The sequence below is a fragment of the Lotus japonicus genome, chromosome 3 (genome assembly GCF_012489685.1).
Source record: "Lotus japonicus ecotype B-129 chromosome 3, LjGifu_v1.2".
Lineage (NCBI taxonomy): Eukaryota > Viridiplantae > Streptophyta > Magnoliopsida > Fabales > Fabaceae > Lotus > Lotus japonicus.
The window spans coordinates 14,835,191-14,851,169 of NC_080043.1; the positions used below are offsets into that span (position 1 = coordinate 14,835,191).

At 35.4% G+C, this 15,979-nt stretch overlaps 2 protein-coding genes and 1 long non-coding RNA gene across 3 annotated transcripts; 1 reads left to right on the top strand and 2 right to left on the bottom strand.

Annotated features, from left to right (window-relative positions):
- Nucleotides 1-1,204: 1,204 nt before the first annotated feature.
- Nucleotides 1,205-5,986, bottom strand: LOC130709492 (cation/H(+) antiporter 28-like). The gene is made up of 4 exons (XM_057558860.1): nt 5,675-5,986; nt 4,181-5,173; nt 2,619-3,215; nt 1,205-2,202 (listed from the first exon to the last, which is right to left on the bottom strand). Exons 1-4 carry the CDS (start codon nt 5,843-5,845, stop codon nt 1,597-1,599), a joined length of 2,367 nt encoding a protein of 788 aa, XP_057414843.1. The 5' UTR covers nt 5,846-5,986; the 3' UTR covers nt 1,205-1,596.
- Nucleotides 5,987-7,215: 1,229 nt separating this feature from the next.
- Nucleotides 7,216-8,084, top strand: LOC130743277 (uncharacterized). The gene is made up of 2 exons (XR_009021425.1): nt 7,216-7,334; nt 7,703-8,084. It is a non-coding gene; the product is annotated as an uncharacterized LOC130743277 (long non-coding RNA).
- Nucleotides 8,085-8,752: 668 nt separating this feature from the next.
- LOC130743656 (probable E3 ubiquitin-protein ligase RHC2A) lies at nt 8,753-9,520 on the bottom strand. Its single transcript, XM_057595889.1, has one exon. The coding sequence runs from the start codon at nt 9,518-9,520 to the stop codon at nt 8,753-8,755; it is 768 nt and encodes a 255-aa protein (XP_057451872.1).
- Nucleotides 9,521-15,979: the final 6,459 nt, after the last annotated feature.

Sequence of the window (15,979 nt, forward strand, 5' to 3'; positions counted from 1 at the left end):
CTCAAGGAGCACAGCCACATGTTATTGTACAAACTACAAAATGCAAGTCCCACTTACTTGAGCAAAGACCAACATATTAATGAACTTGAAATGAAACAGGAATATGATCACAGGCATCATGAATGGAGATATCACTTACTAGAAGTACATCAGCATTTAGTTGTATTATCAAAATGAATAAAGCATGTCTGAAACATGTTCACAAAAATATGGAGTACTAATTAATGCATGAAAAAACATTAGGTTGTAGTTGTGCTTACAAGTGGGTGGTCTGTATTGATCATTGTTTGAGAAGGTACCTGATACCTCATCTATAGCCCCTCCTCCATCATTCAACAATAATTTCCCTGAGAATTGGGTTTCAAAAGAACCTAAAAAACTATAAATTAAATACACATCTCTTGCCTTCACAAATAACACAACACATTGAAAACCTCAAGTATTTAGACACATTATCTGCTTAAATTTGAGATCTTTGCTTTGCTCTTTGTTCTATAAACAAGCACAAAATATGGGTTTTCGTTTGCATGCTATTCGACGGGCTTCATCCACCGCTAGCCAAGCAGCTTCAAAATCTATTGAAGTGCCAAAGGGCTATCTTGCAGTGTATGTTGGAGAGAAACAGAAGCGGTGTGTGATCCCCGTATCCTACCTGAACCAATATTTATTTCAGGACTTGCTGAGTCAAGTCAAGGAGGAGTTTGGATATGAACATCCCATGGGCGGCCTCACAATTCCTTGCAGCGAACGAAGATGTCTTCCAGCATGTAATTTCATGCTTGGATGGGCACTAAATCTCACACGGTAGCTGACAGACATAGATTAGGAGAGACATTTTGTACAATAGGAATCTTTTGAACTTGTAAAGATTACCCCTTTACATGGGAAAGGGGTAAAACTTACTATCAAAATTACAAATTGACAATGTTTGTACTGTATTTTTTTTGTATATGACAATGACCTCAACTACCAACTTCTCTCTGTTTAGAAGTTACAATTTTCACTTCTCCCTGCAACTAGGACCTTATGCAGTACTTTCTATGAAAAAATAAATAAAATCAGACTTAATGTTATCATGAATTTCATCGAAGAAATGAATACTTGACTCACAGCCAGGGCAGAGCTAAGATTATTTTTCCTAGGGACAAAGAGAAGTATCAAAGATTATTTTGGTCATGGTTAAGGCAACCACACAAGACATGGCTTTAAATCTGGTTTTAATATAACTTGTGCAAAGTTGTGAATAAAGCCCACCATAAGTGTCACAGATACATTGCAGTCTCTACCGTTGCAGTATCTAATGTAACCGTAATGGCAAAAATCGTTATGCAATCACAAGCATGACCGCGGTCCGCAGTTGTAATTTAAAACCTTGATGATAAACTCTATTCTAATAGCCTCTCTAAGATATATTCCCCTTTCTTGACAGAAATAAAATAAGATGATGTTATATTTACAATTTTCAAAGCTGACTCTAGCAGTTTGCTATTTCTTTCCTACAATCAGTATCTACTTCTACTCTACCTACCCTTATTTCTTTCTTTCTTTCTTTTTCCTAGATTCTTATGGCTAAGGACTAAACTATCATTTTAACACTTATATGATAGAGAAGTCATCATCTAACCCATCTATTTCTCCTTTGACTCTGTGTTGCTGGATGATCAATACAGAGACAGTCAATGAGAAGTCTGGTCCTGAAAGAACATCTCCTATTGGCCCCAGTTCCGGGCACTGCTGCCAATCATTCATGCCCTTTGTCAAAATAGAGTTCACTCCACCTTCCCTTCCCACAATGACCAACGAGTATTTCCCTTCAAACGACCTGAGAATGGAGAATGTCTCAGCAGCATTAGCAAGATGCTTCTCCACATAGGAAATATGACCCCCAGAAACGTGATTTTCGTAGAACTGTGCAAAGAACTCATTATCCAACTTTGTATCTTTCTCCTGCTCTGGGATTATGATCCTGTACCCGGCTAGTCTTGAGGCTTCTACACTGCTTTCTACCAGGAATCTTATGACTGTGAGCTTCACTCCTGGATGGTGTGAGATGCGGCCAGCGTAGGAAAGTGCTTCCCTGTCATCTTTTCCACCGATGAATATGACTGCCACATTTAGTGCTTCTTGACATCTTGATACACGCTCGGTTCCAAGGCCTCTGTCTACTAGAATACCAACTGAACAAGGGGCACTTCTCAGTACCTGTTCAATAAACATCTATGTTAAATATGACAACAATCACCGAACACTAGTTTAACTTAAACTCTAGATGGACTTCTGTGTCTCAAATAGTTCAGTTTCTCAAGTAAGCTATTATCTGATAGATGCTTATTGTCTACTATTTTGGGGTTACTTCATATTAGCTTATGAATTAATACTTATACCTAACCAAATAGCCCTTTGACTGTATTTTAAGAACAGAAGCTGGAATCATGAAGTTGTCTCTGATAAAACAATCTTCTGTTTAGTAGTAACATGTATGCTAGAGGTAAATAATCTTCGGTTTCTTTTTGTTCTTTAGCTCGGTTGCTATTTCTTTTTGCCAATATCGAACATGTAGATCAATTAATAGGTGAAAATCTGATAGAGATAATAAGTTCTAGTTTTAGAGACCTTACCTTTCGGTTAACATATCTAAATCCTTGATTACCACCATCCAGTGTTCCTTCCTTATGCTGGCTCCTATGAAATGGCAGTACAATGAGGGCAATCATCAAGTCCTCTGCTAAAACACAAATGTCTTGTGGCATGTTATTGATTGTTGAGAGTGCCATGGTTCTTTTGAGTGTGATTCTGCTGTCACTGTCTACCACATAGGTTTGGAATGAGCTGGTTATGTTCTCCCTCATGTCCATGATTTGCTTGTCTTTGACAGTGGCTGTGTGCACTCGTTCATCCTTATCTAACGTGGCTGATATTTCATCGGTGAGTTCAATCATGTCTGCAACATATACCAGAACACCAGCGTCTGCTGCCCCTTTTGAAATCTCCAAGAAGTTGATGGAAGCAGGAACATTTTGAGGTCCCTGAACACAGAGGAGGATCCTTAGCTCAGTTGAGGGATCAAGCAATTGAAGGGCCAAGCGATGAGTAGGTGCCCTTTTCCTTGCACGTTTTATGATATGTGCCACAATTGCTGGGGCTGGCACAATTGTGAAAAAGATTGAAATTATGATCACAATGCCTGTGGAAACAGTTGTAGCACCACAACTCATCTGGTCACAGAAGAACATGATATGAATGAGCCAATGGCAAACATGATTTCAGTTACTTACTTGTGTGATAGTTCTGAAAAGTAAATAAATAATTATATAGCTATTAAGAAGTTATTTTTGTCTACTGCATACTAAAATATAGATTCAAATTTCTAAAGTACCTTTTTATGAGGTTAACTACTACCTTCTGGCATTAGATGCATAATGCTCTGATCATGTATGTTCATATAATGATCTGAGTTTTTAGATGCATAACAAGCAAGACTCGGTCACTCAGCTACAACATTTAGTGCATGCTTGGATACACGCGAAAAACCATGGTGAGCAAAAATCATGAGGGACATACGCAACTTCATTTAGCTTTTGTGGCTGTCCACCATGATTTTGACTTCACCGTTCCACCGTATATCTGAACATGCATTTAATATCATTCGCAAAGGAAAATGCTCAATACTTTGAATTTTAAGCACATTGACATAACAGTATGCTTTTATTAACTGTAAGGAAAGTATGCTGCAATGTCAATTTACACAAGATGTGCCTTTTGAGTTTTGCCACACACATGGGTAATTGAAATCATGTAGTGACATCAGTTATGCTGAGATTTCACCATCTTAAATATAAGGATTCATGTCAATCCAGAATGTGTGCTAGAAAACCCCAGGGCCCAAGTGAACAGCGGATTTGAGTTCCCTTAGTCGTAGTCAGAGCAATCCTAAATTCACGCATTAGATTAATCTTGGCCGTTTAATCAAGATCTGACTGCTCATAGGTTTCACCAAGATCGGACGGCTCAGATAAGCTCCAAATCTGAGCAGTCTGATTTTGACCGAATGGCTCGCATTCGTTGATTGTGTGAATTTAGGATTTTTCTGCCCGCAAGGGAACCCAAATTCGTGAAAAACATAGGTATACTAATGAGCATTTAATTAGTGAAGAGGGAAATCTAGAGCATAAAGACTTACCACTTTGATAGCTAAATAGATATGCAAGTGGCCCTTGGTGGTGAGGAGCAATCCTGTTACAACTGATTCAGGCAAGTGAAAGCCCGCCCCAGAAACTATTGTCCCAATAACTTTTCCAGACACTACCACTACCATAAATGCAAGTAATTGTAACCATGTTTCGGCGGAACGAATCTCAAACTTACTGAAATTAGCTTCATACCCCACCCACAAGAAAAAAATAGGAAAGAAAATAGTGGTCAACATGTAGTTGATTTTGGTGATCAGCCACTTAGAAACTCTACCCTCTCTAGGGACACAAACCCCTACCAAGAAAGCACTGAAAATGGGACTATAATCATACATAGTGGAGGAGGCACACATTAACACCAAGAATGCAATTGACAGCACAACATGTGGACCTTTCATGGCTCTTCCTTCAGGGTTTTCATTGTTAACCCACTTCATGAAACACGGTGAAGCCAATGCTGTGAACACTACCTGCCCTAAAACAGCACCACCCATGGTAATGGTCTCTTTAAGGCTAATATCTTTCTCCATGTCGTTGCACACTTGAGGCAACGGAACCAAGATGTAGCCGAAAGAAAAAATCAAAGCGCTCAAGAAATCTGAGTGCATCCCTGCTGCAATCACAAGCTTCCCAATATCTGATTTCCCAATTTTGAGGTGAGTTATCAAACGGGTCAGGACTGGGGAGCTTGTGCTAGCAACAAGAGAAGAGAGGAAGAATGTGAATTCTAGAAGCTTGTTTTCCCCTTGGAAGAACATCAGCAGTGGGGTTACAATAACTGATAGGAGGAAAGTTGAGATAACTCCTGCATATGCAACTTTAGCTTGCCTGCGTGGTCGTTCCAAGAGAAAGAAAGGATCCATTTCTATGCCCAATGCGAACATGTAACACATCATGCCAAAATCAATGATGAATCCAAAAGATTTGTTGAATTTCTCAACAAGCTTATGAACAAATCTTATGTTGCCCGCAATTAGTCCCACCTAGATCAATAAGAGCAAAATCGTCACAAAATCATTCATTTGAAGTTCTCATGGTGATATTATATTTTTGGTTTTAACCACAACTATTTGAGACAATCTTTTTCGACCAGGGTGTGGTGAAGGTCAAAACGTCTCCTCCAGAGTGCGTCTCCTACTTAGGGTTCAAACAGTCAACTTTAACCAATGCGACCGACACCCATTAGGTCTCACATTGCGGTCTGCAGTATTGCAGTTGCAACGTTAAGGCTTTTGAAGTCCCCTCAATTGTATGGCGTTGGCGCCAACACTTGCGGGTGTTAGGCAACAGTAACCCATCCCAATTTAAAACCCTAATTTAACTAATGTCTCTATTGACCAATTTGAGAGAGAGGAGCTTACAATTATCACAAATTACAAAACCATTCATTTTAAGTTCTCACAGTGCTATTTGAATCTGCAATTTAAAACCCTAATTTGAATTTGAATAATGTCTAATGATTAATTTGAGAGTTAGGAGCTTACAATAATGTCAGAAGTGATGCGAGGTTGTGCATAATGCTTTAGAACAAAATGCAAACTGTTGCTGGTAATCACCATCCCAGTGAATACAGCAAAGTTATTACCAACTTCAAAAATGAGGTTACCTAGCCTGTCCCCACATATAGTTGGAGCCGTTGCTAAGGTGAAATTCATATTGACAACCCAAGAATTGATTGATTATTTTTTTCTTAGATTATCTTGTTTTGCTTCTTCTTCTTCTTCTTCTTTGCAGTTGCAGTCACATCCACCAAGGACAGCATTTTGCTATCAGATGTTTTGTTTTGCTAATGAATAATTGGCATCAAAGTTTTTTGAGAGAGCCAGTGGCTGTGATTAATAGCTTTGTTTAAGGAGACAATAGAGGAGCACTCTGAGGGCAATGCTATTTAGAGGAAATTGAGAGAGTGTGAGGAAGGCAATGAACCGAAAAACATGGAGCTTCGATCACCTCTCTATTACTAATTAACTACATCCATCTCATTTTTGAAACATTACATCCATCTCATTAAAAACAATCCATGTGGCTTAAACAACTATTCTTACACTTCATTAGTATTTTTTTATATCGGAAAAATAAATTGCACCCGCCAGAAATAAATCTCTGGATCTCCCCCTACCCAACCCGTATGTCTCAAGCTCTTACCACTTGAGCTATCATACATACGGGGACTACACTTTATTAGTTAAGTAAACTTATGTCACCAAAAACAAAAGTTAAGTAATTACAATTTTCTAAAGGGTTAAATAAGTTCCAGAGAAATGAGAAAAATTTATTTAACTATCTCGTCGAAGTATAATTTTAAAAATATCCACCCGTTTACGGAAATAACATGTTTTTAGTCATCGTTTGAACCCGAGCTTCGATCACTTTGCCATATGTTCATACAAGCCTGATGTTTATTTTATGATGTGACATGCTCAAACTACAAGAAAATGCAGTTTTATCAAGGGCTATAATATTGTCGGTACTTAAGCATTTTATCAACGACTTGATGTGTTTGGATTTCAGTTGAGATAAACTTAAAAGTACTTTTAACCCAACCGAACCTAATAGTTACTTTCACATTTGCACATTGAAATCCGTGTTTTTCAGTTGAAATTGGCTTGGAACGCGTGTGAACTTAAAACCAAACACACACTAAAAACCTTCAATACATGTTTTTTCTAGAAAAAAAAGTTACTGGCGATTTGGTCAAAAATCATGAATAAGTGTATGTTTGGTTTTCAGTTAGGATGTCTGTTTAAAGCATTGGAATTTAAAATCACAATTTCCAATGCACATTCACCCAACAGAATGCACTTGTTGTGTTGAGTGAATGCACTTTCACATTCACCCAACGGTTATATTCAACAACCAAAGGTTATATTAAAAATTTAAGCGTGCAACTTACTTGATGAATTTCTACTCAACAACCCAAAGGTTATATTAAAAACATTTTCTACTCAACAATCTAATTATTGAATATTTTATACTTTTAAAATATCAAACATAGTTATTCTTACGACATTTCTTATTCTTATTGTTCTGCCTCCAATATCCCATTTGCTTGAGTGTTAGCTTTTGAAAATAAAGCATACAGAAGATCCTCATAATATGAGACTGTTGATTAACATTAGGGTCCTCTTCCTCTACACTTTGCAGGTTAACATTATTCATTGAAAACTACTGCTTCTTAAAATTAAGCAATGTCTCTTATGAATTTATGCCTTGATTTAAAACAATGATGCAATTTTCAATCGTTTCTTTATTAAATAAGTGAAAAAGTTAATTCTGTGCTTTTCCCAAACACTGAACAAGCATCATGGAGATTGAGGATATCTAACCTTTCCTTGAAGTACATGCTTTCTTTGTCTTATAAATTTGTTGTGTTTCATGTTAGGTGACTATTAGCTTAATGGGAATTGTCAATATACCTTCTTTGCCAGCCTAATTTAAATTGAGATTATTTGTTTTGGTATCTCATGTATTTTTGTTATCGCTTAAGTTGTTCATGATTTTGGGTTACGCAGGGGTTATGGTTCTGGGATGATTTTGTTGTGGGAAGAAGCTGAGGGAAGGATCATTTGAATTGGATCATGGAGTCACTGCCTCAGGGTCTTGTTTTTCCTGTTCTTCACTTGCAGGATGTTTCTTCCAAGCCAAATTGCTGAAAGGTACCAAGCTACTTCCATTTTAAATATTGGAGAAAGGAGCATATGAAGTTTTTCCTATACTAGAATTTAGACATTGCACAAGCTAAAATTTTGAATGATATAGAGAACTATCACTAGTATAGTTAAATTTTCAGATTTGGAGGTCCATATGAAGAGAACTATCAGTATGAGTTATCTCAATGTAGCCAATTATTGGATCTGAAACTTTGATTGAGGTAGAACCTTAGCCTTTGAATTATCACTAGATCTATATTCTCCATCCTTTTTCCTTTAACAAAGAGAACTAGTTTAGCAGTAAACTAATCTCTAAGGAGTTGCTACACCACTGTATTCGTAATCAGTAAACAATGCTTTAGAGAATATTTAAGCTGCAACTCACACATCCACTTTTCTGAACATCTGCCTTATTGAACTAGGAGCATTTGTAGGGTGCTAAATTCTAAAAACTAATGTATTTTGTTCTTCATAATCTAAGAACCATTTTTCTAGTGCTACTTACCACTAGATATACAAGACCATGACAGAAACATAATGAAAGCTGATCCCAAAAGTGCAATTGCTAGTATTACTTGCATATTGAAATCAAGAACAAATCTAAATCTTATTATAATAAACACAAAAACAGAGGATTACAGAATGTAGTTGAATTTCAAATTTGGAAGATAACATACATTGATCATAATGTATTAGAAATTGGGAGGCCTATACTCAGTTGAGGTTTGCACTACCTTTATAAAGCTCAAAGGATCTAGGATAGGCTCTAATACCATATTAGAAATTGGGAGGCCTATACTCAACCACAAAAGCTAGCTCAAGAGTTGAGGTTTGCACTACCTTTATAAAGCTTATCTTGGCTCTATCTCTAGCCAATGTGGGACTTCTAACAGAAACATTCTGTTTCTGTCCTCATTCTTCACTAATTTTGTTCATCTGAAACCGACACAAAGGGCAAGAATTGGCCGCATGCAACCAAGTTTTGATGCAACTCTCATGAAACATGTGTAAACAAGGCATCCGAACACCAACATCATGAAAATCCTCGAAACAGATTGCACAATTCTCTTCTTTCTCAACCCTCACCATCTCCAACTCCTCAATTGATTTCACAGATGCAGGCACCAACCCAAAATCTTCATCACCAGCCTCCTCAAAATATTCTTCAAAACCACCATCATAATCATCATCATCAGCATCCCTCATCATCTCCAAACCCTCATCAATTGAAGTCACAGCTGCTGCAGAAGGCACCAACCCAAAATCTTGATCACCCTCCTCTGAATATTCTTCAAAACCACTATCATAATCAACATTAATCTCATCTTCATCACTGGCTTGGCTGACAAGAATATACACAACTATGGACAAAAGCTTTCGATCCTTGTACGTCCTGTTGGCAATTTCATCAGCACATTCCAAGACTTTTGGGACCACAAACTGGAAAGCTTCATTGGGGAACCCCACACGAGAAAGCATAGATTCAACGTTTTGTTGATCCATATTGTTCTTGGAGATGTTATGAAAAGTGTAATGCAAAGTCTCAGAGGGAGGGGCATCGTGTTTGTTCTTGATCTCAAACTCAACAGTGAACAGTTGTTCAACTGGGCACAGTGACAGTTCTCTGCCATAGTCACTATCTCTGATGTTTGGACACACATCGCAATAGTATCGATCCATGTCCAGGAATTCCAACGGTAGAGAAATTCGAAGTGTAACGTTAGAAATCAAATACCTAATTCTGTGTATACTACTCTCTCCCTCTCTACCTATATATATAATCACAAATACCTGATTTTTTTTTTAAAGTTCAAATAATAATAGGCAATGAAAATTTATTACATCATCCGATCACTATTATAAGTAAAAAAACAAAATTTTTAAATTTATTCAATAAATGATGTATCTAGTCTATAATAATAACTAGATATATCATTTATTCAACGAATTTAAAATGTTGTTTTTTACTTGTAATAGTGACCGGATGATCTATATTGAAAAGAAATATAAGGGGTACTTCAACCCAATACAAGTAGTAAAACTAGATTATAACAAGAGGTACTTCAACATGTTAGTTACTAGTAATAATTTTGTAAAAAGATGATTAATTTTCCTAAATTATCCTTATTTAATTTCTTATGAATTTCATTGTCCAAGTTAATATTGCAAAATTTCATCATCTCTTTCATATTAAATTTGAGGGTAAAACTGAAATAAATTATTTAATGCTTTCTAGATATTAGAAAATGACTTATAGTTAGAAACAATATTTTTCCACTAAAAGTGACTTATAATAAGAAACGAAGAAAGAATATTTGGGGCCGAAGTGACCTAGGAACCAAAGTAAATCAGGATGAACCGAAAAGATACTATGCGGATTTAATAATGTTGTGTTGTCATGTGTCTTTTACTTCAACCACATTGCATATTTAGCTTAGTTGTCAACTTCTAGGACTAGAGATATCTTTCATCTTCCACTATTCTAAATGTAAGTTTCATTCCACATGTGGGTTGGGTGAGAAAGTCTAGGGTTCAATTCCGGGTAGGTGTGTAATTTATTTTTTCGATGTAAAAAAATTAATTAAATACAATTAAAACGTAAATATAAATTTATTATTGAATATGTTTAATACTATATTTTTTAATGTCTCGGCAATCTTAAAAGTAATTAAATACAATTCAAGGGTAAATATAAGTTTAATAATAAATTAATTTACTCTTTTATTAAAAATATAAATATTATAAAATTTGAAATAATTACAAAATTATTATTATTATTATTATTATTATTATTATTATTGATATGCTTAATACTATATTAATTTTTTAATATTTCAACAATCTTCTGAAGTAATTATATGTGCACGCATTGCGTTGTCTTATTTTAGTAATTTATTACTCCCTCCGTTTCAATATAAGTGTCAACTTATAAAAGATGCACACATATTAAGAAATGTAATCAATTTTGTTAATTTCTTAAAACGTAATATATGTTTTCATACTTTTAGCCTTTAAAGTATATTGTTATCTCTTATTCCCTTCATTCGAAAATTATTGCTGTTTTAAATTTTGAGTTTTTTTCCCAAAACTATTGTTGTTTTTCAAATCCAATGCATTTTATCTCATTTTCTTCCATTCATGCCCTCATTTAATATTACATCTCCCAACTACCACCTCATATTTTCACCAATCAAAATTCTCACCAATTAGTTGACCAATAATTAACATTCTCTCTTTAATATAACACAATATTAAATAGGGGTATTTCGGTCAAATTATAATATCAATTAATGAACTCTTATATGTGCATAACCTTAAACAACAATACTTTTGGAACAGAAGGAGTATCATTTATTCTTCTTATATGGGCATTATATAGAAAAACATCAATTAATGCTTCATTGAATTTCTCGATATGTGTGCACTTCATTGAAATTCTAAGTGAACAGTTATAGTGAAACAAATATTTTCTTCCTCACTGGAAAATTATTTTAAAACAGAGGGAGTAAATCTAAAGTTAAGATGTAGAACTGCCACATAAAAATATCACTATCATTCCATGTCATGTAAGCAACTTTAAACTACAAGTTAGAGATATGACATTCACTATAAGAATAATGCGAATTACTAATTAACACTTAAAAATCGTCAGCAAGCCCTAAAAGTCATTGGTAAAGAGAGATTACCAACGACCAAAGATTTGTCGGTATTAAGCTCCTTGGTAGTATTCACTGATAGTTTTTAAAATGTCTTCGGTAACTTAGCGACGGTCATAACCGTTGATATACAACATCAACCGTCGCTAAGTTATCGACGACACAAATCGTCAATAATATGTCGATTCAAACGAAAAAAAAAATCTTTACTAGGGATGAAAATGCTTCATCGATTAAAAAAATTAATTTTTACTTTCTCGCGCTCTTCTTGATAATATAATAGAACTCATTTAATTACCATATCTTTTTAAATAATATGATTTAAATATAAAACCTTAAATCCTATTTTCATAATAAGTGATTTTATAAATCAATAAAATAATCATAACTACTATATTAAAATTAGAAAAATTAAATGTTGAACATATAAAATTATCTAATCACAATTATAATTATTAATAATTATTCAATAAAAATATATAATTACTTTTTACATATACATATTTATAAATAGAAATTCAAAACATTTAGACACTTCTAGATAATCTCAGAGTCTAGGTGTTTTCATTCAAAAATAATATAATACATGTTTATATAACACATTTAAATGCATGTAACATTACAAATATATAATCCATGTTTACTATCTATATATGTGTTTCTCTATATAATATACAAATATTCTTATGAAATGTATACTTTTGTATTGATATATTTAGTAAATTAACAATATGAGAATATTACTATATTTTTTATTTCAAAAAATTCCTATTAATGAATTAATTTTTTTAAAATAACTTATGCTTATGTAGTATAAGAAAGTAAGTTAATGTCATGATTTATTCTTTGTTGGGGTGCAATCAATGACGGAACTAGAAAAATATTGAGGGGCCCATATAAATAAGATCTCAATACATGTATATACACATTAAAAAAAATAGACTAATTTATATGAATGCATATTAAAATTTATTATTCTTTTCGTAAGGTTTAAAAGTGGCATACGAATGCCATTCTAACCATTTGTCAACTTCAGCAAGAACCTTGCTTGATGTGGTCTTCTTGTCTTCCTCCCTGACACTATATGTATCTTCCAAAACAGGGTGCACAATCAACTCAAGACTGTAACTTTTAATGACAGGAGTAACATCTTTTGTACAGAATACAAGGGACAAATCAGCACCGACAACCTCCAATCACAGCTAATTTTCCTGCTTGACCTTTATGTCTGCTAGAATCAAGGGCAGGAATAATTGCTCGAATAATGCTCACAACATCAGCCTCTATGCCTTGCATATTTTCAGAATGGTTTTGATGATGAATGCCACTTCCCATAGATCGAATCAAAAGTGTTTGCCTTCTGGCAACAGAGACAGTCCAAGGGGTGACAAGCTGGTCCTCGGTGGCACAATCCTTGTTGTAGACATCCTCAACACCACCGCTGACGATGGATCTTGGACTGATGACTACCGATGAAGAAGGCGCATCAGGCGCAGGCATGCAATTGTTCTTCTTCTTAGTCCGGTATGTTTCATTGTGTTTCTGGCTTTGGGATCGGTGATCTTCACATAATTTCCTGTCTGCCACATGCTTTTTTGAACATCTCCATTTTCCACGCGCTCTACTGCACCGGTTCTTTGAAGGTTGACCAACAATAGCTGCTTGAACCTCCGAATCAATTTGATTGATTATACCACCTTCACCATCAATTTCAGCTTCAGCTTGAGGAGATGATTCAGTTGAAGGTTGAGGTTCTTGAGCAACAATGGTGAGATTACCCGATTGAACCTTCGAATCAATTTTATTGATTAAATCACCTTCAGCTTTAGCAGTTTCAGCCTGAGTAGATGATGGGGAACTTGAATTGGAAGCCATGGAAGAGGAAGAAAATGAACGAGAGGACCAGTTTAGATTTATTATAAATTGTATTAATACTTTTTTTAGAAGTAAATACATTCCCAACATATGAAAATACAAAAAACACAACATCTGAAAACAAAACATAAACTCTTGCACATTTTAACACTTCTACATCAACACTACTCTATTTTTTCATGTATTTTGATTGATTTATACAACGTTCACAGCAGGCATCTGGTGAGGAAAAAGATGGAGCAGGTAGGCAATCTATCTGATGAGGAAGGATGTTCACACGTGGGGTATAACTACGTTGGGATTAAGCAATGACATGTCTACGACTTTGAACTTGGAAATCCATACTTTTTTTTGTACAAGTGTCTATATTGTGACTTGACAATGCATTTTTTTTGTATTAGTGATTGTCTATTCCTGCTTGACTTAACAATATCCAGGCTACACATGTGTATATGACGTCACATTCACTGTTTAATGAGGCTCACTTTATATTGGTGCTTTAAAAAAATTTACTACTACAAAAAAAACTTTGAAATATTTTCAGGGGGCCATGAGGGCTATGTCCCTTCATAGTTCCACCACTGGGTGCAATGGGATAGGTTGATGGAAATGTCAGTGAAGTCAGTAATGGATGTTGAGCTAGGAGAGGCTAATGCAGACAGTGATCCTGAAGAGTTGTAGGAAGCTTCCACCTCTAGGTAAGACACTCCAAACCCCAGAACTGCTAAAATGAAGCTTCAGAAGAAGAGGTTGAAGTCCTCCAATCCAAGAAAGAGAAGGTCACTTCGATGAGATTGATGTAGGTTGGTACACAGTGATAACATATACAACTATATGACATGAAGTGATTAGATGACAACATAGAAGTGATGACATGTCTATTATTCTCTATACTTGACTTGACAAGTGTCTACTTTGTAACAATTCTCCATGCTAGACAAATGACTCTAGACAATATTTATTTTTTTGTAGAATGAATCGTCTAAATGGTCCCTGAAACTGTAGGGGTCGGGCTCTTTTGTCCCCGAACTTCAGAAATGGTTCCAAAAACCCCTGAAATTGCATTCGTCGTTCATATGAGTCCTTATCTCAAATTTTCTTTCGTCCCTGGAATAGGGGCGGGGCGGTGACACAATTTCAAGATGGGGCCCAAAATCTAAAAGACTATGTACATGTTTGGGTACACGCAACAACATTGTCGTGAAGGAAAAACCGCGTCATAGGTCATTCTCATTGGCCATTTTCTCCATCAATGGAAGCAAGGCGACATTCGCGATTACATCCTCCAATTTATATGACAAGTGAAAGAGTCCTTAGATATGGTCTTCGTCATTGGCCTCTCGGATGTCAATTTCCATAGACATCATCATCTTGAGAGACTCCTAAAGTTTCAACAGTGAGTTGGGATGGTGAATCTCTGTCAATCGTTGTGCGAGGGCGTGGGTTTTCAATTGGAAAAAATGAAAGTTAAAGATAAAAAGAGGGATGAGTGGGTGGGGTGTTAGTGGTACTAACCCAATAGTACGTGGAGACTTGCTAGGGGGACTATGAAAAATATTATAAAGCACTGTTATGAAAATATTAAATAATGGAGATGATATGTCTCTTGGACCGTTAGGACTAAAAAATAGTCAAAATATGTTGCTTAGACCATCAGGATGTGTATGAAAATTTTAAATAATGGAGAGGGATGCGTATTCTTCATCTTTAACCTATTTTCATTTTCACGAACCTTAAAGAGGATAGAAGAGAGAAGAGCTTAGTCTGAAGCGAAGAAGAGGAGGAGAAACTACCGTTGAAGTGAAGTGAAGTGAAGTGAAGACTGAGAAGCCACATCAAGGTCGTACCATAAGGCAAGCAACCCAAACTTCGTTTGGGAGCATTGTGAGTGATGACTATGTTCGAAGAAGACTGGTTTGTGATTGTGGTGTTGAAGCTCCGTTGAAGACCTCATAGACGAAGGAGAATTTTGGTCAGAGGTTCTTTGGTTATGGGGAGTATCAAGTGAAGTGAAATCTCTAACGTTGAAGCTTGTGAATTGTTTCCAATGTCTGATTTTGAATCCTTATTTTTGATTTGAGAATTTTTTCAAGGTTTGGAAATTTTTTCATGGTAAGAGAAGGAAGTGCGATTTTTCCAATGGTATGATGGGGAATGCAATCCACGTGAAAAGAAAATTATTTCTGGGTGGCTTGCTTAAGTTGAAAGCATGAAGAAGAGGAATGCAGTTAGGGGGCTTTATTTTGGCTTTGTGATTGTGTAATGGTCATTGTAATTGTATGTCCTGCAGTCAAAAACACTTTTACTCTTTCTTATTTTAATTGAATTAAAAGCTTATTTTCTGATTTGACGACTCATCATTGGACATATCTATAAAAAATGTTTACACCGACGCTGCATTACTATTAAATTCTTAGATTTAAGTTTTTAATTTTTTATTTACAAAGTTTCAAATAAAATAGAGTTTCTTATTAAAGGAAAATTTTGATGCATTATTGGTGTAAATTTTATATACACGTGCATTCAATTGATTTATACCACATCAACAATCAACAATCGTTGGTCCTACATAGCATAGCATTATTTTTTTTTGAACATGGCATAGTAT

Bases quoted from the DNA above. Each gene is read 5' to 3' on its own strand.
- LOC130709492 (XM_057558860.1), bottom strand. From the start codon at position 5,845: ATGAATTTCACCTTAGCAACGGCTCCAACTATATGTGGGGACAGGCTA. The intron at 5,174-5,674 runs GTAAGCTCCTAA...TTATTGATCTAG, and splicing joins GCATCACTTCTGACATTATT to GTGGGACTAATTGCGGGCAA. The intron at 2,203-2,618 runs GTAAGGTCTCTA...TTTATTGAACAG, and splicing joins TTAGATATGTTAACCGAAAG to GTACTGAGAAGTGCCCCTTG.
- LOC130743656 (XM_057595889.1), bottom strand. From the start codon at position 9,520: ATGGATCGATACTATTGCGATGTGTGTCCAAACATCAGAGATAGTGAC.